The sequence below is a fragment of the Hypanus sabinus genome, unplaced genomic scaffold, assembly GCF_030144855.1.
Source record: "Hypanus sabinus isolate sHypSab1 unplaced genomic scaffold, sHypSab1.hap1 scaffold_1037, whole genome shotgun sequence".
Lineage (NCBI taxonomy): Eukaryota > Metazoa > Chordata > Chondrichthyes > Myliobatiformes > Dasyatidae > Hypanus > Hypanus sabinus.
In genome coordinates, this window is record NW_026779090.1 from 88,583 (window position 1) to 111,763 (window position 23,181).

General features: G+C 45.7%; 1 protein-coding gene across 1 annotated transcript in view; it reads right to left on the minus strand.

Moving 5' to 3' along the window:
* The window catches only part of LOC132386154 (breast cancer metastasis-suppressor 1 homolog), a 37,739-nt gene that overhangs the window by 9,611 nt on the left and 4,947 nt on the right, over window positions 1-23,181 (minus strand). Inside the window, exons 2-10 of the mRNA XM_059958446.1 lie at window positions 17,882-18,036; window positions 15,508-15,598; window positions 14,896-15,023; window positions 10,805-10,884; window positions 10,313-10,409; window positions 9,406-9,498; window positions 2,875-2,939; window positions 1,216-1,255; window positions 1,059-1,124 (exon numbers count right to left, since the gene is read on the minus strand). Of these exons, the coding sequence (XP_059814429.1) occupies window positions 1,059-1,124; window positions 1,216-1,255; window positions 2,875-2,939; window positions 9,406-9,498; window positions 10,313-10,409; window positions 10,805-10,884; window positions 14,896-15,023; window positions 15,508-15,598; window positions 17,882-18,032 (811 nt within the window). The 5' untranslated portion in view covers window positions 18,033-18,036. The remainder of the gene's footprint in view (window positions 1-1,058; window positions 1,125-1,215; window positions 1,256-2,874; window positions 2,940-9,405; window positions 9,499-10,312; window positions 10,410-10,804; window positions 10,885-14,895; window positions 15,024-15,507; window positions 15,599-17,881; window positions 18,037-23,181) is intronic.

Here is a 23,181-nt window from a genome sequence, read left to right on the forward strand (position 1 = left end):
GAAATAGAATGAGTGTAGTTATCCCCTTTTGTTCAAGAGCCTGATAGTTATGGGGTAGTAACTGTTCCTGAACCTGGTGGTGTGAGTCCTGAGGCTCCTGTACCTTCTACCTGATGGTTGAGGGGTAGTAACTGTTCCTGAACCTGGTGGTGCAAGTCCTGAGGCTCCTGTACCTTCTACCTGATGGTTGAGGGGTAGTAACTGTTCCTGAACCTGGTGGTGCAAGTCCTGAGGCTCCTGTACCTTCTACCTGATGGTTGAGAGGTAGTAACTGTTCCTGAACCTGGTGGTGCGAGTCCTGAGGCTCCTGTACCTTCTACCTGATGGTTGAGGGGTGGTAACTGTTCCTGAACCTGGTGGTGCGAGTCCTGAGGCTCCTGTACCTTCTACCTGATGGTTGAGGGGTGGTAACTGTTCCTGAACCTGGTGGTGCGAGTCCTGAGGCTCCTGTACCTTCTACCTGATGGTTGAGGGGTAGTAACTGTCCCTGAACCTGGTGGTGCGAGTCCTGAGGCTCCTGTACCTTCTACCTGATGGTTGAGGGGTAGTAACTGTCCCTGAACCTGGTGGTGCGAGTCCTGAGGCTCCTGTACCTTCTACCTGATGGTTGAGGGGTGGTAACTGTTCCTGAACCCGGTGGTGTGAGTCCTGAGGCTCTTGTACCTTCTACCTGCTGGCAGCAGCAAGAAGAGAGCACAGTCTGGGTGGTGGGGATCTCTGAGATGGTACAGAATTATGAGGGTAGACAGCAGGAACCTTTTAATCATAGTGGAGTTGTCTAAAGCTAGAAGATAGTTTAGTTGGGGTAAAGGGCAAGAAGTTTAGAGTGGACTGAGAGTTTTTTTTACCCAGGTGGTGATGAACTGACCTCACTGTTGGAGTGGGTGATGTAGATCATCACATTTAAGAAGTATCTAGCACTTGAATTGCCAGGGAATTGAAGATCAAGTTATGGTAAATGCGATTGGTATACATGGCTCCTTCTGCATACAATACAGTGAAGTGACGCTACATGAAGAAAAGGATTCTTTATTACATACAGTGTGAGAACAACTTACCCGAGTCACTTAAGAGCTGTGCCGAAACTTTTGCCTTCTTACCGTGGGCTGCATCAGAACCAGTACCTAGGAAGTAAACAAAGACTAACTTATCTACACTGATACGGAATGGTCTCCAACTGTCCAGTTTGCACATTCACCGACACCTTTCACTCACCATCTGATTTTCTCTTCTGCTGACTGATGACTGCTTTCGCCTGCAAGGCAAAGAGGAGATTTATCACATTGCTCCATTCATCGGCACTGGCAGATATGCATCAACCCCCTCAGAAGATTCTCAGCGGCTTGAAGACACAACTAGTGTTCAACCCAGGACAAACAATCCACCAACTGAGAAACCGTGAGGCTTCGATAGAGTGGATGAGGAGAAGATGTTTCCTGTGGTGGGAGGGTCTAAGACCAGAGGACACAGCCTCAGAATAGAGGGGTCTCCATTTAGAACAAGAGATGAGGAAGAATTGCTTTAGCCAGGGGTGGTGAATCTGTGGAATTCATTGCCACATCATTGGGTATATTTAAGGTACAGGTTGACAGATTCTTGATTAGTTAGGGCATGAAGAGATATGGGGAGAAGGCAGGAGATTGTGATTGAGAAGGAAAATGAATCAGCCATAGTGGAGCAGACCCAATAGAGCAAATGGCCTCATTTTGTACCTATATCTTATGATCTTTTAACCTTCCTCTGCATAACTGGTAACTCTAGCCCTCACTGTATCTCTCTGAATTGTCTGTCTAGGAGCAAGGGAAAAAGAAGGATAGAATGGAGGTCCGCTTTTCCACAATACAGAAAGACAGAAAAGGCCTCCTATTAAGATCAAAATTTTTTTTTAAAGAGCAATGCAATGCAATGCAATTCAAAATACATTTACGATCAAAGTATGAAAGTTTGAGATTTGTCTCCCTACAGGCAGCCACACAGCAAAGAAACCCAAAAGAGCCCATTAAAAGACCGAAAAAACACCCAATGTGCAGGGACAGAAAAAGAAAAGACAAATAGCACAAACAATAAATAGCAAATAGCATTTAGAACGAAGGTGATTCCTCAGACAGGAAGCCCGGAGTAGGCCCGCAACCTCAGTTCACCATGTAACGGAGTAAACGTCGCGGTCAGTCAGTCCACGTTAACTGCCAGTACCCGTCACCAGCTCTACCAGTCTAGCTCCATACATTAACCCACAGAAAGAAATGCAGCCTTTCGTGTAGTGTAGTGTAGAGTATTCTACTGAAGCTTGTTGCAAATCCCTGGACATCATGTATGGTGATAGCTGAGAATTTGTGTGGACATACCGCAGGAGGCAGGTTACAGTAGGCAAGGCTCACTAACAGAGGCAATGCCTGGTAAATGCAAGTTCACATAGATCGGTTAACCCTCTGCCTTAAGTCTAAGGAAGCTGACCCAAAGGACTTAATGGTTGCGAGAAGAAGAAGAAAAAAAATACTGGAAATACTTATGTCAGATAGCACTTGTGCAGAGGGAAATGAGTTTTTGCCCCAGGATGTTGACATTTCCACAGAAGAAAGAGAGTGAGTGCAGAGAATGGAAGAATAGAAAGAACTGGAGAGGCTTAGGAAAATTAGGTCTGAGGGACTGACAGAGCACGGATTGCTGGGGTGGCAGCTCAGTCAGGGTTTGAGACTAGAGGGAGCTTGGATTACCAAAACCACAGAGGGAGCAAAGAACCTGAGTGGGGATAATGTGAACAGTTAGTGTCAAAGAAATGGAAGATACTTTTGAGAATGCCAAGCACAGTTAGGGGGAGCAGAAAACAAATATTGATGGGGAGGCTGTATCCCAAAGGTCAGGAGCAGATCTTACCTTTTTGATGGCAGCCCAGTCCTCCAAAATATCAATATCTCGTAACATGTAGACTATATATGGACGTGCTCCAGCGTTAAGGAATGAAATCCAGAGGATGTTATGCATTTATGTCTAGGAATACTCCTTTCATTACCACCTGAAAAAGAGGGCAAGTAACACCCCAAGGAACTCCAGTGAGGATGAAATTATACCCAGCCTCACATATATCATTAGATTCATTCTTCTACTCACTTTGCAGGAAAACGAACTGTACGAAGGAAGACAGTACTAACAACATCAGATTGTACAATGTTAACCTAGTTTTGGAAAGTGAAAGAGAGTGGAGGTCAAGATATACAGCGAGGCACTCAGAGGGCTGGTGGACTCTATCAAAGTACAGAGGACTGTCCTTTGGACTTTGATACCTTCACCTCCTCCACCTGGTTTCACACTACCTCCAGTAAAGTTCAAAATACATTTATTATCAGAGTAATACTACCTTGAGATTCATCTCCTAACATGCAGCCATGGAAAGAAGGCGGCCAAAAGAACCCATTAAAAAAAAAGACTAAACACCCAATGAGCAGAGAAGAAATTAATGCGAACAATAAATTAAAGCAAATAGCATTCTGAACTGAAGTCCACAAAGAGAGCCCGTTCTCATAGTTCGGTACAGAGCCAGCAGCGAGCTGAGTAGGCCCAACCTCATCTTGGGCCCTGACACCCAGATCTTTTCAATCCGGCCTGGTACATACAGCATCGACCAAACATGGGGTTAAGTCTGGGGCCTGGACCCCGCTACCTCGATTCAGCCTGCAGCCGACCTCTCCAATTTGGCCCAGCTGCAAAATAAACCCAATGCCACAACCATAGGGAAGCAGGAATGGCACTGAATAGCCAGCATATATGACAAACTATAGAAGAGCAAGAGGTAATTAGTCCACCAGCTTTACTAGGGGGACTAGGGGGAATGCCATACTAGATCTAGTATTAGGTAACGAACCCGGTCAGGTCACAGATCTGTCGGTGGGTGAGCATCTGGGGGACAGTGATCACCGCTCCCTGACCTTTAGCATTATCATTGAAAAAGATAGAATCAGAGAGGACAGGAAAATTTTTAATTGGGGAAAGGGCAAATTATGAGGCTACAAGGCTAGAACTTGCGGGTGTGAACTGGGATGATGCTTTTTCAGGGAAATGTACTATGGACATGCGGTCGATGTTTAAGGATCTCGTGCAGGATGTTAGGGATAAATTTGTCCCGGTGAGGAAGATAAAGAATGGTAGGGTGAAGGAACCATAGGTGACAAGAGAAGTAGAAAATCTAGTCAGGTGGAAGAAGGCAGCATACATGAAGTTTAGGAAGTAAGGATCAGATGGGTCTATTGAGGAATATAGGGTAGCAAAAAGGAGCTTAAGAAGGGGCTGAGAAGAGCAAGAAGGGGGCATGAGAAGGCCTTGGCGAGTAGGGTAAAGGAAAACCCCAAGGCATTCTTCAATTATGCGAAGAACAAAAGGATGACAGGAGTGAATGTAGGACCGATTAGAGATAAAAGTGGGAAGATGTGCCTGGAGGCTGTGGAAGTGAGCGAGGTCCTCAATGAATACTTCTCTTCGGTATTCAACACTGAGAGGGAACTTGACGACAGTGAGGACAATATGAGTGAGGTTGATGTTCTGGAGCATGTTGATATTAAGGGAGAGGAGATGTTGGAGTTGTTAAAATACATTAGGACGGATAAGTCCCCAGAGCCTGACGGAATATTCCCCAGGCTGCTCCACGAGGCAAGGGAAGAGATTGCTGAACCTCTGGCTAGGATCTTTATGTCCTCATTGTCCACGGGAATGGTACCGAAGGACTGGAGGGAGGCGAATGTTGTCCCCTTGTTCAAAAAAGGTAGTAGGGATAGTTCAGGTAATTACAGACCAGTGAGCCTTACGGTTGTGGTGGGAAAGCTGTTGGAAAAGATTGTTAGAGATAGGATCTATGGGCATTTAGAGAATCATGGTCTGATCAGGGACAGTCAGCATGGCTTTGTGAAGGGCAGATCATGCCTAATAAGCCTGATAGAGTTCTTTGAGGAGGTGACTAGGCATATAGATGAGGGTAGTGCAGTGGATGTGATCTACATGGATTTTAGTAAGGCATTTGACAAGGTTCCACACGGTAGGCTTATTCAGAAAGTCAGAAGGCATGGAATCCAGGGAGGTTTGGCCAGGTGGATTCAGAATTGGCTTGCCTGCAGAAGGCAGAGGGTCATGGTGGAGGGAGTACATTCAGATTGGAGGGTTGTGACTAGTGGTGTCCCACAAGGATCTGTTCTGGGACATCTACTTTTCGTGATTTTTATTAACGACCTGGATGAGGGGGTAGAAGGGTGGGTTGGCAAGTTTGCAGACGACAAAGGTTGGTGGTGTTGTAGATAGTGTAGAGGATTGTCAAAAATTGCAGAGAGATATTGATAGGATGCAGAAGTGGGCTGAGAAGTGGCAGATGGAGTTCAACCTGGAGAAGTGTGAGGTGGTACACTTTGGAAGGACAAACTCCAAAGCAGAGTACAAAGTAAATGGCAGGATACTTGGTAGTGTGGAGGAGCAGAGGGATCTGGGGGTACATGTCCACAGATCCCTGCAAGTTGCCTCACAGGTAGATAGGGTAGTTAAGAAAGCTTATGGGATGTTAGCTTTCATAAGTCGAGGGATAGAGTTTAAGAGACACGATGTGATGATGCAGCTCTATAAAACTCTAGTTAGGCCACACTTGGAGTACTGTGTCCAGTTCTGGTTGCCTCACTATAGGAAGGATGTGGAAGCATTGGAAATGGTACAGAGGAGATTTACCAGGCTGCTGCCTGGTTTAGAGAGTATGGATTATGATCAGAGATTAAAGGAGCTAGGGCTTTACTCTTTGGAGAGAAGGAGGATGAGAGGGGACATGACAGAGGTGTACAAGATATTAAGAGGAATGGACAGCCAGCGCCTCTTCCCCAGGGCACCACTGCTCAGTACAAGAGGACATGGCTTTAAGGTAAGGGGAGGGAAGTTCAAGGGGGATATTAGAGGAAGGTTTTTCACTCAGAGAGTGGTTGGTGCGTGGAATGTACTGCCTGAGTCAGTGGTGGAGGCAGATACACTAGTGAAATTTAAGAGACTACTAGACAGGTATATGGAGGAATTTAAGGTGGGGGGTTACACGGGAAGCAGGGTTTGAGGGTCGGCACAATATTGTGGGTCATAGGGCCTGTAATGTGCTGTATTATTCTATGTTTACCAGTCCCCCTGCTGGCAGATCTTTACTCTGAGGCACATTGTCATTTAATTTTTTAGATAAATTGGAAGATTTTGCCGCAGGACTATCTGAGGTCCAACATCCTGTAGCCAACAGCTGACACACAGAACGGGGCAGAAATGATCATTCATATCCCACCTTTCATCTCCTCTGAATTCCCACAGTGCTTCCCAGCCAATGAAGTGCCTGTGATGTGAACATGGAAATGCTTTGGCCAGTGTACATATAGAAGGCTCCCACAGCAATACAGTAAAGATGAGTCAATCTGTTTTCCCGGCTGAGGGAAAAGCATTAGCAAAGACAGCGGTAAGTAACCCCACTGATCTTTGAGTAGTGGCTAGAAGGAATTTTACCTTCACCCCAGAGTTCAACATTTCATCAGGGCTGTGGCACATTACAACTTTCTTCTAATGTGCTCAAACACGCAGAAGGGAGGCTTGAATCTTCCACCTCACTCAACAGACATGTAAAGTCTTGCACAGACTTGACTATAAAATCTTCAATCACATGAAAAGACCCAGTCTCTGGTTAACCCAAGTATAATTGCTCTCAAAGTATGCAAAACTGATCTGAGGACCCTTCTACTTCTTCCTTGTACAGAGGCTCAACCTCTCCTCCACCACACATTCTTTAGTTGAACTGCGACCTACTCACCACCTCCAAGTGAAAGATGTAGCTATAAGATTTCACAGGGGTCAACCTGTGGAATACATTATCTTGGTCTTATTTTGTCTGCTTCCCTCTGCCCCTTCATTAATACAGAGCTCAAAGCTCAAGCACCTTTCCCCCAACTTTCACTCTGCACTCACTTCTGCATGGTCCAGATCTGATTCTTTTCTTAAAATCCATCTCAGGCCAAGAGTTGGCTTCGGATACCCATGGGTCCACAGATTCCCACAGCTCCGAACCACACCCTATCCTGCTCTGCTTCCTGCAAGAGCCCCTCAGTTCTCCCAGTTTCTCTATCACTGATGAAGAGACTTTGAGATGTCTTCCTTTTATCTTAACCAAACTTTCCTCTCTTCTGGTAATTGACACAGGGCTCCAAACTGTGTCTCCTCAATTTCCAGTACTTCTCCTCCCTGCCAGAACAAGGGGCTTCCTCACAACCCCCCTCCCCGGTGTCAATGGATTATGCTCTATAACTTCTGCTACCTCCATCAGGATTCAGCCATTCTGAAGGCAAACCCGGTGACTCCCCGCTTCGCCCTCCACTCGCCTTTTACTTCTTTCCATTCCACCACCCACTGTCAGTGTAATGCTATTACAACATCAGCGACCTGGGTTCTATTCCCCCGCTGCCCATAAGGAACGTGCATGTTCTTCCCGTGACCGCGTGGGTGTCCTCCGAGAAGTACAGGAAATTTGCTGGGTAGCACGGATCGAAGGGCCAGAAGGGCTGTGCCTCAATAAATAAATCAACAGATAAAACATTATTTCCAGATACAGTAGAAATTCATTTGCACTTCCATGACCTGCTAGTCACAATGTGATCTCTTCTAAACTGGAGAAATCAAGCACCTTTCAGAACACCTCTGGGCGATCCTGAGCTTCCAGTCATCTATAATACTCCCACTCTGAACTGTCTCCGGCCTCTTACACCATTCCAAAAATGCACAGTGGAAGATCAAGGAACAGAACCTCATTTTCCAGCTGGGCACTCCAGACCCCTTGGGTCACAATAAGGGATGTAGATAACAACCCTCTTTCACTTGCTGGATGCTTTACACATTCAGTTGTTCCTTTGTCTCCAACATTCTACATAAAATGTTTACTCGGACTACTTTGATCTGAATCCTAACACAGATGTTTGCTCCAGTTCTCTCAGAACCCTTTTTTATTTTCTCCCTCATACTCCACTAGTTCTGCTGTTTTGATCTCAAACTATGACTCTTTTGGAGATCATGGATGCTGCCTCACTCACTGCCTCACCGTCCTGGCTCGGATTTCAATTCCCAGTAGCTTGAAGTTTTGCCCCCATTCCATATCATTCCAAATAGAACTCGATCCACTCATTATGTGTGTGATGTGGGCGATCACAGTCCTACGATCATGTCTGTTCTTGGCAAATTTTTCTACAGAAGAGGTTTGTTATTGCCTACTTCTGGGCAGTGTCTTTACAAGACGGGTGACCCCAGCCATTATCGACACTCTTCAGAGACTGTCTGCCTGGTGTCAGCGGTCGCATAACCAGGACTTGTGATCTGCACCGGCTGCTCATAAGACCATCCGCCGCCTGCTCCCATGGCTCCACGTGACCCCGATCGGTGGAGAAGGCCAAGTAGGTGCTACACCTTGAGCAAGGGTGACCTGCAGGCTAGCGGAGGGAAGCAGCGCCTAACACCTCCTTTGGTAGAGACGTATCTCCACCCCACCACCCCAGAAATCAATCTAGACTTGGTAAAGTCACAAATCTGCTGTTTGGTGGACATTCAATGCAAAGCTCAATGGGTTGGAATCAAATTAAATCAGCTCCTCAATTCTTCCCTGGAAATATTGCTTAGACCCTTGGATATATTTATTTATTCAGAGGTACTGCCCGGTAGTGGGGCCTTTGGGCCCAACGAGCCCATGCCACCCAATTACACACATGCGAGCAGCTGAACAGGAGAAAATCTGCAGATGCTGGAAATCCAAAGCAACACACACACACACACACACGCATCCTGAAGAAGGGCTTCAGCACGAAACGTCGACTGCTTACTCTTTTCCATTGATGTAGAGCTCCTCCAGCATTTTGCTTGTGTTGCAACCAGCTGACCCGTATGTCTTTGGAATGTGGGGGGGAAATGGGAGCGCCAAAAGGAAACCCACCCTGTTGGAGAACGTCCAAACTCCTTACAGACAGTAGATGGGGGATAAACGGCATACATCTTTGGAGATTGACAGCACCAGAAAAGGAGAAAGCACTGAGAGGATGAATTTCTCCATCTTTGGGATACCAGGACTGAAACTGCATGGGTGTTGCTGAGCCTTATAATATACAACTACACAGATATGCATGCATAACATATTCTACAAAACATTTACAAAAAAAGGTAAATAGTATCAGTTGGTCCCTGAAATCTCATTCACAGCCCCCTTCATCTCATCAGCTTACTTTTCTATTGTGATCTCCCTTTACTACTTTGTGGTACCAAGTCCCAGATGTAGGGTGCAGATCAGGGTAACAGGATAGACCTGAGCCACGAGCAGCTATACTTCACAAACTGACTGCTACTTTAGAAATGCAGAGAAGCACTGCGGGCGTGAAAGGATATCAGACACTGTCGCCACCTTCTTCTTCTTTACTGGTTTCAGCATGTCGGACTTCTTCTTGCTCCGCTTGCCGCGGACCTCCTCGTTCCACCATTCTATTGGAAACGGAAACCAGTGAAATGAGTCGAATTACCGGAACCTGCTCTGTGCTCAGGCAAAGCAAAAACTTCAGCCCATCACACTTTTTCTGTCACAGAACGCTATAACTGCCACCTCCAGAAAAAAAAGCTACTAATGTCCCTTGAATAGCTCTGGACTTTATCCCTCCATTCTCATAATATTCTTGGCATTATTGCACGAAGATGCTGGTCTGTTCTTGCCTCTGGCTAGGGTTATGCTTTGACTGGAGATGGCGATTCAGGGTTCACCTTTCTGACATCAGGCTTCAACTTAGCCTTTTTCAAATCTGGCAGCTATGTTTCCCAGAATCCCTTACGCCCCAATGCTCTGATCTGTGCAGAGCGCTGTTTGAGGTGTCTGGTTATGTACTCGGCATTCAGAGAGCTCACGGACGCTGGGGCTGGCTTCAGCTTTGGCGCTTCGCCCTCACTCTGTCCCTGCCATATCAGGTCTGAACTGCACTCTGCCAACCATAGGTAATACTAGCTTTCATCCTGGTTCAGTCATTCCGACTTTCAACATCAGAGCTTCCCGAGTTCAAAGTGGATTAGCGCAAGGGGGTTACAATTAGTCTCAATGCCTTTGGGTGAGAAAGTGATAGGACCTCGTCATAATCGAGTGGTCTTTGGAGGAGCAGAGGAGGATCTGACTTCTGAAGAACACCGCACTACCTTTCCAGCACTCACTGAAGAATAATCACACGGTCAAAATAGCAGATCCTCTTTGAGCCTCTGCCCAATCAGAGCCAACGTGCTGAACTTAGGAGAGGAAAAAGGTGTAAACACTGACCAGAGGTGATGTCTATACTCTGCTTGTCCTCTTCCAGTCGCTGAATTCTTTCCAGCAGCTCATTCTGCATATTATCAAACAGCATCAGCTTCTCACTCTGAATGCATTATGGAAATAAGACAGAGAAATTAGCCCTTTGTGAAGCAATTCAGACAGAGAGCAGCTAGAATGGGCAAGTCAATCACACGGTATGTGTGTGCAGACGTAAGGGACTGCCCAGGAACTATCAGAGGGCAAGTGAAGGGTACATAAGTCCTTTGCTTCATTTCTCCAAAGCACTTTCTGACATGGTATTACATTGATGGTGTCGAGGAATGATGTACCTCAGTTGGGAAACTACATCCAGAACAGAGAAGGAGGGAGAGCAGAGCAGGTTTGTTGTTGGAAGAAGAGAAATAACATTTCCATTTAGCACGATCGACAAATCTCTCTCATCAATGCCCTAAACAAAACAAGAATATTAAAACAAAAGAGCTTGTGTAGCTTGCTCACCTCCAGATGTTGCCGAGCTCCTTGCAGTTCACATTCGTACCTATTTCTGATTACCTCCAAACACAGACCTTTATATACACCTGTCCGATGTAGAATTAGGAAAAGGTTAATCTCTCCATTTGGCAGCATGCTCAGCCCATACAATCACCCCCACCCAGCACAGTAACTAACCATCCAGAACCAGAGTGAAATAGGCCCTTACAGTCATACTGACCAGCAACCCCCAGTTTAAATGTAGCCCAGTCATGGAACAATTTACAATGATCAATTAACTTACCAACCATACGTCTTTGGACTGTGGAAGGAAATCGGAGAGAACATACAAACTCTTCACAGACGGTAGCGGGAATTGAACCCGTCGTCTGTACTGTAAAGTGTGGTGCTAACCACTACGCTCCCGTGCCACCCAATATCAAATTTCACGATGCATGTCAGTGGTTTATTTATTTACTGAGATACAGCATGGAGTAGGCCCTTCGAGCCATGCCACCCAGCAATGCCCCGATTTAATTCTAGCCTAATCAATGGACAGTTTACAATTAACCTACCAACCGGTACATCTTTGGACTGTGGGTGGGAAAGTGGGGCGGCCGGCAGAAACCCACACAGTCTTGGGGAAAATCTACAAGCTCCCTACAGGTGGCAGGGTGAATTGAACCTAGGTCACTGGCATTGTGAAGCGTTTTGCTAACCACTACGCTACCATGCCACACAAATGTATAATGTGTTCAAGGAGCGGTGCCTCAAAAAGACAGCGTCTGTCATTAAGGACCCCCATCACCCAGGACATCCCCTCTTCTCATTGCTACCATCAGGGAGGAGGTACAGGAGCCTGAAGACACACACTCAGCGATTCAAAAACAGCTTCTTCCCCTCTGCCATCCGATTTCTGAATGGACATTGAACCCTTAGACACTACCTCACTACTTTTTAATATCTTTTGCACTACTTATTTAATGTAACTATTTAATGTATATACACTTACTGTAATTCACAGTTTTTCTCTCTATTACTATGTATTGCATCGTACTGCTGCCACAAAGACAACAAATTTCACGACATATGCCGGTGATATTAAACCTGGTTCCGATTCTCATCTGGGATCCTCTGCTCAGCTGGGAATCGCCCGATCGTTCGATCAGATGGTTGCAGGCTCGACTTTCTTCAGGGTCAGGTTTATTGTCATCTGATTGTACGCGTGTACAACCAAATGAAGCGATGACCCTGCAGACCGCGGTGTGCACCCACAAAACACGGATCACACACAGCACATAAAAGAAAATATTACCACAAGCAAGCTAATAAAATGTAATTCCAGAAGCATGCACTGTGCACTTTGTGGTAAACAGTAAACAGCTCACTGTCCTGGTGATAAAACCATGGTGAAAGCAGGGTATTCATTAGTCTCACAGTCTGAGGGAAGAAGCTGTTACCCAGTCTGGCAGTCCCAGACCTGAGACTCCTGTACCTCCTTCCTGATGGTAGTGGGCCAGAGATTGTGGGATGGGTAGCAGGGGTCCCCAACAATGCTTTGGGCCCTTTGTGTACAACACTCCTGATAAATGTCACAAATATAGGTGGGGTGGGGGAGGGAGACTCCCGGCGCTTCTGTATCGCAGTTTGGTGTTTCTCCAAGTTACAGTCTCAGGGGAGGGGTGAGAAAGATCATTGTGGCCAACGAGAACACTTTAGCACATTCGAGCAGATGACTCGAGCCCTGGCTGGCTGTTGCGGCAACCACACTCGAGAAGTAGTGACTGGCCTCAGGATATCCTGAGCTGGTGAGAGGCATTGTGGTAACGCACGTCCTTCTTTCATTGCTCTAGGACTCACTGCAGCCTGGACCTTCTTGTGCACGGACCAGGTGCAAAAGCAGTAAGGGTAGAGTTATATTTAATTTAACAGAATCAGAATCAGGTTTAATATCACCGATATATATGAGAGAGAGAGACACACACACAACACACATACTTCCTGTAAGACACACACACACACAACACACATATTTTTAAATAGTTAAATTAAGTAATAGAGTTCATAGTTCACGTATTGTCCCTCTCCTCTGTTTTTGTGGATGTTTGTATATTGTATACCTCTCTCTGATATTAAATGACTACAGGAGAAAGGAAGTTGTGGGGGTGACCCAGGGGAAGTAATAGGCAGATGAGAAGAAGTAAAAGTCAGAGTGGGAATGGGGAAGGTGGGTGGAATTTGATGACTGGAAGGAGAAATCAATACTCATGCCATCTGGTTGGGGGCTACGCAGATGGAATATAAAGTGTCACTTCTCCACCCTAAGGGTGGCCTCATCTTGGCATAAGAGGAGGCCATTGATCAACAAATGGTAATCAGAATTGAAATGTTTTGTCACTGGTAAGTCCTGCTTGGGGTGGATGGTGTGCAGGTGGTAGACAAAGACAAAGCAGCCCCCAAATTGCAAATAAATGCGGACTTGAAAAGAAGGCCAAAATTTTATTAATGACAAAACACGTCTGATCATTTAACTTTTTTTCTTGATGGGCCTTTTGAAGGGTGTTGAGGACGAGGCAGCTGATGGTGAGTATTTGATGGAAGTACCAGAGAATAGACTTGTTAGCAAACAAAAACCTGTGGATAACAAGTAATACACACAGCACCTGGGTAGTCTCCAACCTGATGGCACGAACATTGAGTTCTCCAACTTCTGCCATTTCCCCCTCTCCTCTCTCCTTCACCGGTCCCCATTCCCGTTTCCCTCTCTCACCTTATCTCCTTACCTGCCCATCACTTCCCTCTGGGGCTCATCCCCTTTCCCTCCCTTCCATGTGTCTTCTGTCCTCTCCTATCAGAATCCCCCTTCTCCAGCAATCTTTCACCAATCAACTTCACCCTTCCCCCACTCCTAGTACTTCACCTAGTACTTCTTTCTACCCTCCCCCAGCTTCTTACTCTGAATTCAAATCTCTTTGTTCCAGTCCTGATGAAGGGTCTTGACCCAAAACGTCGATTATACTCTTTTCCACAGATGCTGCCCGTCCTGCTGAATTCCTCTAACATTTTGATTTCCAACATCTACAGACTTTGTCTTGTTTGGGATAACAAGCAACATTGCCCTAGGATTAGGGAACAATATGGATTTTTTTTTGACTTAAGGGAGGCGTGCAACAAGATATGCAGAATTTGTGATACACATTAATAGGAGATGAGATTGGTATACAATGGATAAATTTTCAATACTATCCAAGTGATACAAAACCTAAAAGCCAAGTGTCCAATAAAAGGAGATTCTAAGTGGATGCACACAAGCTGATGGGATGGGCAGAGACATGGTGGAAGAAATTCAACATTAAAAAATGCAAAGTGATTCAGTCAGGTAGGCAGAAAACCCGCACACATTAGATATTAGTTTTAAGAACAAAAAAAAATCCGATAATAATTGCACATAAACTTTGAAGTGTGGCGCGCGGCCAAGTGGTTAAAGCATTGGACTGGCGATCTGAAGGTCGTGAGTTCGAGCCCCGGCCGAGGCAGCATGTTGTGTCCTTGAGCAAGGCCCTTAACCACACACTGCTCCAGTCCACCCAGCTGAAAGTGGGCACCAACAAAATGCTGGGGGTTAACCTTGTGATAGACTGGCGTCCTTTCTGAGGTGGGGGGTTAGTCTCGTACTCTCAGTCGCTTCGCGCCACGGAAACCGGCATCAGCACCGGCTTGATGAGCCTATAAGGCTCGGGACAGACTTTAACTTTAATGTAAACTTTGAAGGTGACAGGACTGCTGAAGCCTAGAATAAGCACAGACTAGAGAAACTAAGAATTTCACTACTCTACTCCGCCCCAGCTACAGGAATAAGCAGGAAAGAGCAGGGGGATGGGAACGATGCAATTGATCTTTAAAAAATAAACGGACACAGACTCTGATTCTATGCACCACATTTTTTTTTGATTACACATGTTCTGTTTGGTTTAACCGTTTAAGTTTGCTCTGTCAGAATGAGTTAAAGCGTAAACTCGCCACGCCTAAAATGACCCCCTACCCCCACTGACACACAGTACTCAACCTGACAGGCCCTACGGTAGGTGTGAGGTTAACTCAGTGGTGCCTCTGTTTACCTGCTACCTCAGTTCTGATTTTCATGTTCTTCTGCAGGACAGCCAGGGGCTCCAAGTACTCAGTTGCTTTCCCTGCGATCACCTCGTCCAGCTTGGCTTCCACCTGGCTCAGTCTCTCTTTGTACAGTCTGTAAAAGAGAAGCTCTCGATTTTACCCTCTGTACTCAATGCTCTTGCTCAGAGCAAATCCTCTGCCAACCTTTACCGAGCAAGCTGTTAAGCTGCAGAAAGTTATTTCTTTGCTGGGTTTATCGCCCTCCTTCTCTAAAGATGCCGACTCTCGCCAGGGAGTGAATTCTGCCCTCCAGAGCCTCGGCCAAGCAGCCATTCTTCGCCCATATGCGTGGTTAGTTAGTCTGGCTGGCTATTCAACTGCGGGCAGCATCGCGGCCCACTCTGACTTTTGTCCTTACCCAATCTAAAGAGAGAATTCCATTTTTAAAACACGATCCAGTGACTCCTGTATGTGCGCCACACCCTAGCCTCACACACATCAAGAACGCTCTCTCGGTCTTTGGGACTGTCGAAGAGTCTGTGCTCAGCAGGAAGCAACGCCTTCAGGAGAGGAGAAAACCGGAAGACATTTTATTCAAAAGAAACTAATCAGCGTACTGTTCTTTCAGATCCGTGAACTGCTTCTCCAGGTCTGACATCTCGTCCAAGCACTCGGTGCGGCGCCTCTCGCAGTCCTCATCGTCCATCTCTAGAAAACGCAAAACACGGCCCAGATTAGACCGGTCAGAATAAGGCAGCTACTTAGCAGCTTTGTCATCTGGGTGGAATGACTTACAATTTACAGCACAGAAACAGGTCACTCCACCTGAGAGAGGTACACAAGCCTCTGCTCGCCTTACTTCACTTGACCCTCTCATGCACACAACCACCTTATCTAATCCTCGACATCTTTAATAGAAAGACTGAGTGAAGTGTAATGACTGCCACATATATAGCTATTCTGTAACACTAACATTCAGAGACAGCTGTGCGGTAAGTATGGGTAAGTGTCCAGCTACTACATGTTTGTGTTAATTGGTTGGTGGTGTTGGAAACCTCTTTTTTTTAAATAATACTTTTTTTTTTAATAAGATTTGTACTTTTTAAACAAACTCGTGTATTTTTCACAGTATGTGGAGGTTCGCCCCCACTAACAGACAGCTGAACTAACAGTTTATCACCTTTCTCATCTTGCATTGGTTAAGCATTAGCACATTACTCAGGTGATGTAATTTTTAATTACATAAACTATAACTAGATTATTCCCGATCTAATCTATAAAAGTGAAGGATTTTTCAGGAGGCGCCACCTTGGCTTCTTCATTCCTTTGCCCACACACCGCTTGGCATCGTTTCTCAGCTCTTTGAAAATGCTTCACGTTTCCGTTTATAATCAGAGAATGTATACAATATACAACCTGAAATACTTAGTCTACAAAGACATCCCCGAGAAACAGAAGAACGCCCAAAAGAATGTACAACAGAAAAACATTAGAAACCAATCACAAACAAGAGAAATCCTACAGACGCTGGAAATCCGAGCAACACACACAAAATGCTGGAGGAACTCAGCAGGCCAGGCAGCATCTATGGAAAAAGATACAGTTGACATTTCAGGCTTTTGGCTGAATCCCAAGGATCTGAATTAGACAGAGGGCTTGTATACACTGGAATTTAGAAGGATGAGAGGGGATCTGATTGAAACATATATTATTAAGGAATTGGACACACTGGAGGCAGGAAACATGTTCCCAATGTTGGGGGGGGGGGTGGGGGGTCCAGAACCAGAGGCCACAGTTTAAGAATAAGGGGCAGGCCATTTAGAACGGAGTTGAGGAAAAACTTTTTCACCCAGAGAGTTGTGGATCTGTGGAATGCTCTGCCTCAGAAGGCAGTGGAGGCCAATTCTCTGGATGCTTTCAAGAAAGAGTTAGATAGAGCTCTAAAAGATAGCAGAGTCAAGGGATATGGGGAGAAGGCAGGAACAGGGTACTGACTGTAGATGATCAGCCATGATAACATTGAATGGCAGTGCTGTCTCGAAGGGCCTACTCCTGCACCTATTGTCCATCCATCAGCGGGGTAGGTGGGGGCAGGGGGAAGAAACAGAACAACTCATCTCGGAACACTGGAAGAAGGGCTGACTCTTCTTCCAAAGCCTCATGGAAATCAATGAAAAATAGGGCTTGAATTAATAACTTTGCACTTTAGCCAAACTACATTCAAGGACATTGCGGCTTTGGAGGGAGCGCAGAAGAAGTTTACCATGACGCTGCCTGGTTTAGAGGGCACGTGCTATCACGAGAGGCAGAACAAACTTGGATTATCTGCTCTGGCTGAGGAGAGATCTGATAGAGGTTTACAAGACTATGAGTGGACAGGGAGTATCTGTTTCCCAGGTTTGAAATGTCTAATACCAGATGGCATGCTAGGAAGGAGAGAGGAGGTCATTTCAAGGGGGATGTAAGTTTTTTTACTCACAGAGTGGTGGATGCCTGGTATGGGGGTAGAGGCAAATACATTAGAGGCTTTTAAGAGACGTTTGGATAGGCACAGAAATGTGGTGGAGGGCTGTGGACATGGTGTAGGTAGGAGGGATTTGATTTTGGAAGTGTTCTTAATATACTTTTTAACTGGTTCAGGGCCTGTTCCTGAGCTGTACTTTTCTGTGTTCTCTTAAGGAATATAACCACTGAGAACAGGCACTTAATTTCATCAACCATTGGCCAACCCAGTTAGTGTGCACTTCAAATCCTCTGCTTTAGTTTGCAATGGGTAAACATCTTCAAATTCTCCAATTGCTCAGTGCAACCTTGATTTTTTATTTGTCAGGAGAGAAGATACTAAGGAGGAATGAAGAAGTGCCTTTTCAAGCATTAATTTGTCTAGTTTCTGCAGATTTCACTGTTTTGGATTCATATTTAATTCATGCCTTAAACAATCACACACACTATCACTCAGGGTCACACACAGGTACATTTGCACTTGCTGACCTGAGCTGTCCTCGCCCTCCTCCTCAGACGCGGAGGAACTGCCGCTGTCTTCATCCGAGCTTTCCTCATTCTCTGGGGAATCCTGCTCCATCTCCTCATCAGCCTTCTCCTCGTCCTTTTCTTTGTCTCTCTGCGGCTGCTGCCCAGGCATTGTCCTGCAAAGTAAACGAGCACATGTGTCAACTTGCAGGGTAAACACAGGCACACAGAGGTAAGCAGCACACTGACTGCTTACTGTCTTCTGATGTTAAACAGCATCAGATCTGTGAAATGCACCCCACACTGTTTTCCCCAATGTTGTGACAGACCTGTACACTCTGGTACAGCACCCCAGCAAATAACTATCAATACTTACCCACACGGTACCTCAACGGTAGGGAAGGCACAGCAGTGACTATACTACCTCGAGGCGCTTAAGGAGAGCTAATACGTCTCAAAAGTTGCTGACCAACTTTGATCGATGTGCGACAGAGAGCATACTGACATATGGAACGACAGTGTGGTACTCGAGCTGCAGCAAGACAGATCATAAAGTTCTCCAACGGGTGATTAGGGCAGCTCAGCTCATCATTGGGACTCAACTACAGACAATTCTCAGCTCGCGATTCCCTTGGCGACGTTGAAGACCCAACCCGTCCAGGACACTGACTATTCTATCTCAGAAGCCACAATCAGCTTCATTATCACTGACACGTCATGAAATGTATTGTTTAGCAGCAGCAGTATGATGCAAGACATAAAAACGACTCCAAGTCAGACAGGCAGACAGACCAAAAGAGGAAAAGGGTGATGTTTAATGACTGTTCAGATATCTGATGGCTGAAAGCAAGTAAAGCTGTTCCTTAAAATGCTGGTGTGGGTTCCTCCTCCCTGATGGTAGTAATGAGCACAGCCCATGCCCTGGGTGGTGAGGGTACTTAATAACCGATGACGGTTTCAGATGGAGGCAGGAGGGCATACAGGAACAACACTACAGTAACAACCTTGTACTCAATGTCAGTGAGACCAAAAAACTGATTGTGGACTTCAGAAAGAGTAAGACCATGAGACATAGGAAAAGAATTAGGCCCATCGAGTCTGCTCCGCCATTCAATCATGGCTGATCCTTTTTCTCTATCTCCTCCTCAACCGCAGTTCTCAGCCTTCTCCCCATAACCTTTGATACTATATCCAATCAAGAACCTATCAATCTCTGCCTGGCCTGGCCTCCACAGCTACATGTGGCAACAAATTCCACAAATTCACCACCCTTTGGCTAAAGAAATTTCTCCACATCTGTTTTGAATGGACGCCCTTCTATACTGAGGCCCTGTCCTCTTGTCCTCCTAGACTCTCCCACCATAGGAAACATCTTATTCACACCTACTCTGTCTAGGCCTTTCAACATTCAAAAGGTTAAGGGGATCCCCCATCCCCATCCTTCTGAATTCCAGCGAGTACAGACCCAGAGCCATCAAACGTTCCTCGTATGATAACCCTTTCATTCCTGGAACCATCCTTGTGAACCTCCTCTGGACCCTCTCCAATGCCAGCACGTCTTTTCTAAGATGGAGGAGCCCAAAACTGTTCACAGTACTCAAGGTGAGGCCTCGCCAGTGCCTCATCCTTGCTCTTGTATTCTAGTCCTCTTGAAATGAATGCCAACATGGCATTTGTCTTCCTTATCACCTACCCAGCCTGCAAGTTAACCTTCACAGTGATCTGCACAAGGACTCCCAAGTCCCTCTGCATCTCAGATTCCTGAATTTTCTCCATTTAGAAAATAGTCTGTACATTTATTTCTACTACCAAAGTGCATGAGCATGCATTTTCCAACACTGTATTTGCCACTTTCTTGCCCGTTCTCCTAATCTGCGTAAGTCCTTCTGCATCCTGTTTCAACACTACCTGCCCCTTCTTCATTACCATCTACAAACTTGGCACAAAGCCATCTATTCCATCATCTAAATCACATATATACAACATAAAAAGAAGCGGTCCCAACACTGACCCCTGCGGAACACCATTAGTCACTGGCAGCCAACCAGAAAAGGATCCTTTTATTCCCACTCGCTGCCTCCTACCAATCAGCCAATGCTCTAACTGCATCCCCTTTATCTATCCTACTTGTAATCTCCTCAAAGAATTCCAACAGGTTCATCAGGCAGGATTTTCCCTGAAGGAAACCATGCTGACTTTTTATTATCTTGTCCTGTGTCACCAAGTACTCCATCACCTCATCCTTAACAATTGACTCCAATATCTTCCCAACCACTGAGGTCAGGCTAACTGGTCTATAATTTCTTTTCTGCTGCCTTTCTCTTTTCTTAAAGAGTGGAGTAACATTTGTAATTTTCCAGTCCTCTGGCACCATGCCCAAGTCCAATGATTTTTGAAAGATCATTTCTAATGCCACCACAATCTCTAACGCTACCTCGTTCAGAACCTTAGGGTGCAGTTCCTCTGGTCCGGGTACCTTTAGGTCTTTCAGCCTTTTGAGCACCTTCTCTCTCGTCACAGTAACTGCACCCACTTCTCTTCCTTCACACACTACAACATCAAGCATACTGCTAGTGTCTTTCACAGTGAAGACTGATGCAAAATACTCATTTAGTTCACTAGCTATCTCCTTTGTCTCCTGCCTCATTTTCTAATGGTCCTATATCCACTCTAATTTTTCTTTTATTTTTAACATACTTGAAAAAAACTTTTACTATCCACTTTGATATCATTTGCTAACTTGCTTGCATATTTCATCCTTTCCCTTCTAATGTTTTTTTTAAGTTGCTCTGTGTAGGTTTTTAAAAATTACCCAATCCTCTACCTTCCCGCTAATTTTTGCTTTGTTGTATGCCTTTTTTTTTTACTTTCACAATAGCTTTGACTTCCCTTGTCAGCCACGGTTGTACTATTTCACTATTTCTTCATTTTTGGAATGCACATGTCCTGCACCTTCCTCATTTTTCCCAGAAATGCACACCATTGCTGCTCTGCTGACATCCCTGCCAGCTGCTCCTTCCAATTTACTTTGGCCAACTCCTCTCTCAGACCACTGTAATTTCCCTTACTCCACTGAAATACTGCTATGTCAGACTTTACTTTCTCCCTATCAGATTTCAAGTTGAACTCAATCATATTGTGATCACTGGTTCCTAACGGTTCTTTTACCTTAAGCTCCCTAATCACCTCTGGTTCATTACATCAGGGGTCACCAACCTTCTTTGCTCCACGGACCAGTTTAATATTGACAATAACCTTGCGGACCGGCCAACGGTGGGTGGGGGTGTTAATCACAACTGGAACATGGGTGACAAGTCACTTATAAGTGGCTAATACACTCAATTTCATTTCTAAAAGGGTTTATCTAACAAATTTTATAGTAAACACACAGTGCATATTTTCCTCACATGAATATAGTGAGGAATCAATTATAACTCACTTATAAATCAATAGCATCATAAAATTTTAAGTAACGTTTGGATATTAACCACACAGCACATATTTTCCTTGTATGAACGTATAAAATCATTGCAACACACCAATATCGCTGAATCAGTGGGAGCCCTGGGCTTGTTTCCCTGCAACAAGACGGTCCCAACGAGAGGTGATGGGAGACAGCGATACTCGAAGGGGATTCCTTATGTCCAGTCTATTCCACACTTTAGTTTTCGTTGCATTCGTTGCCGAAAAGCCCGCTTCGCAGATACAGGATGTTGGAAATGGAAGCAACGTTTTTGTTGCTTTCGTGGCTATCTCAGGATATTCAGCCTTGACTTTGATCCAGAATGCCGGCAGAGATGTTACGTCAAACATACTTTTCAGCCCAGCGTCATTTGCAAGCTCGAGGAGTTGATCTTCTTCCCGTGCTGACATGGATGATTCACCGGGGACGTTCACGGACCCATTCCTTTACACGTCTTGGGTCATTTGCGGTTGGGAAGTAACGCTCGAATTCTATCGACAGTGAAGATAGGCGATCTCGCACCGGCTGTGAGAAGGACGGTGCAGCCTCATTCACCAAAATTCCAGCTAATGTTGGGAACATGTCGAATATGCCCCTGTCCACTTGCCACCCCCACAGTTCCAGTTTGGCTTTGAAAGCAGACACTTTATCTGCCAACGAAGATAGTTGTCATTCTCCCCTGAAGTGACAAATTGAGTTCGTTGAGCAGGCTGAAGATGTCACACAGATAAGCGAGTTTTGCTATCCACTCCTCATCACTGAAGTGTGCCACCGGTGGTGACTTTTTTCCTGAGAGAAATCTCTGTAGCGACTCTCTTAACTCAAAAACCCTGGCCAGGGCTCTCCCCCTCGATAGCCACCTGACTTCAGTGTGTAAGAGAAGGTGTTTGTGCTCTGCATCCATTTCCTCGCAAAGCTGCTCAGACGTGAGTTAAGGGCTTTGTTTTGATGTGACTGATAACTTCAACAATCTCACTCAATACGCTGTTAAGATCAGGTGACATTTTTCGGCTGGCCAGCATTTCCCTGTGTATGACACAGTGTGTAGACTGGCATTCAGGAGCAACCTCTTTGATTCGGGTAGTGAAACCAGACAGCCGTCCAGCCCCGTCTGTGCATATTCCAACACAGAGTGACCAGTCCAGTTTGCCTGACATGTAGTCATTCAACGACTTGAATAGTTCTGCCCCAGTCGTGTTAGATGGCTGCAGCAGTGCACGCAGCATATCCTCGTGCACATTGTCTTGAAAGATATATTGCACTTAAACCAGCAGCATTGCCTTGTTGTCAACTGTCGACCTGGATAGCATACCATGCTGTTCCAACAATGAATTGTTTTTGCAATTTAGTTCTTGCAAGACAGTGGTCTTGAAAACACCGAGCGTAACTTTGTTGTTGCAACACCACTCAACTAGCTGATCTGTCTAACTCCCGTATACCTTCTCATCATGATCTGGTGTCACCAGTGTAGAGCAGTGGGCTAAGCACGCAACCTGGAGACTCCGGGACAAAGATGACAGGGTTTGACAGTTTGCCATGAAGACTCACCACACGTGTTGTAAAGCGTGCACAAGGACTGCTGAGTTCACCAGGGAGTGAAGCACCACTGCCATTTTTGCGTTAGGTTTTGCCTTATAGGAGGAAATGGCGTGCAAACCCCAGTACGGTTATCGTGGATCCAGTCCTGTCTAACTTCACACGGAATTGCCTTTCTGCTCTCACGGCGGGCTTCCATAGGCACACCCCGACTTCCTGTGGGGTTCTGTACCGCTGGTTCTTGAATGGCACAGATCGAGTCCTCAGCGGACTGCAAACCTCCTGGTTCATCCAGGCCTCAGCTTCGGATAGCTTCAATATG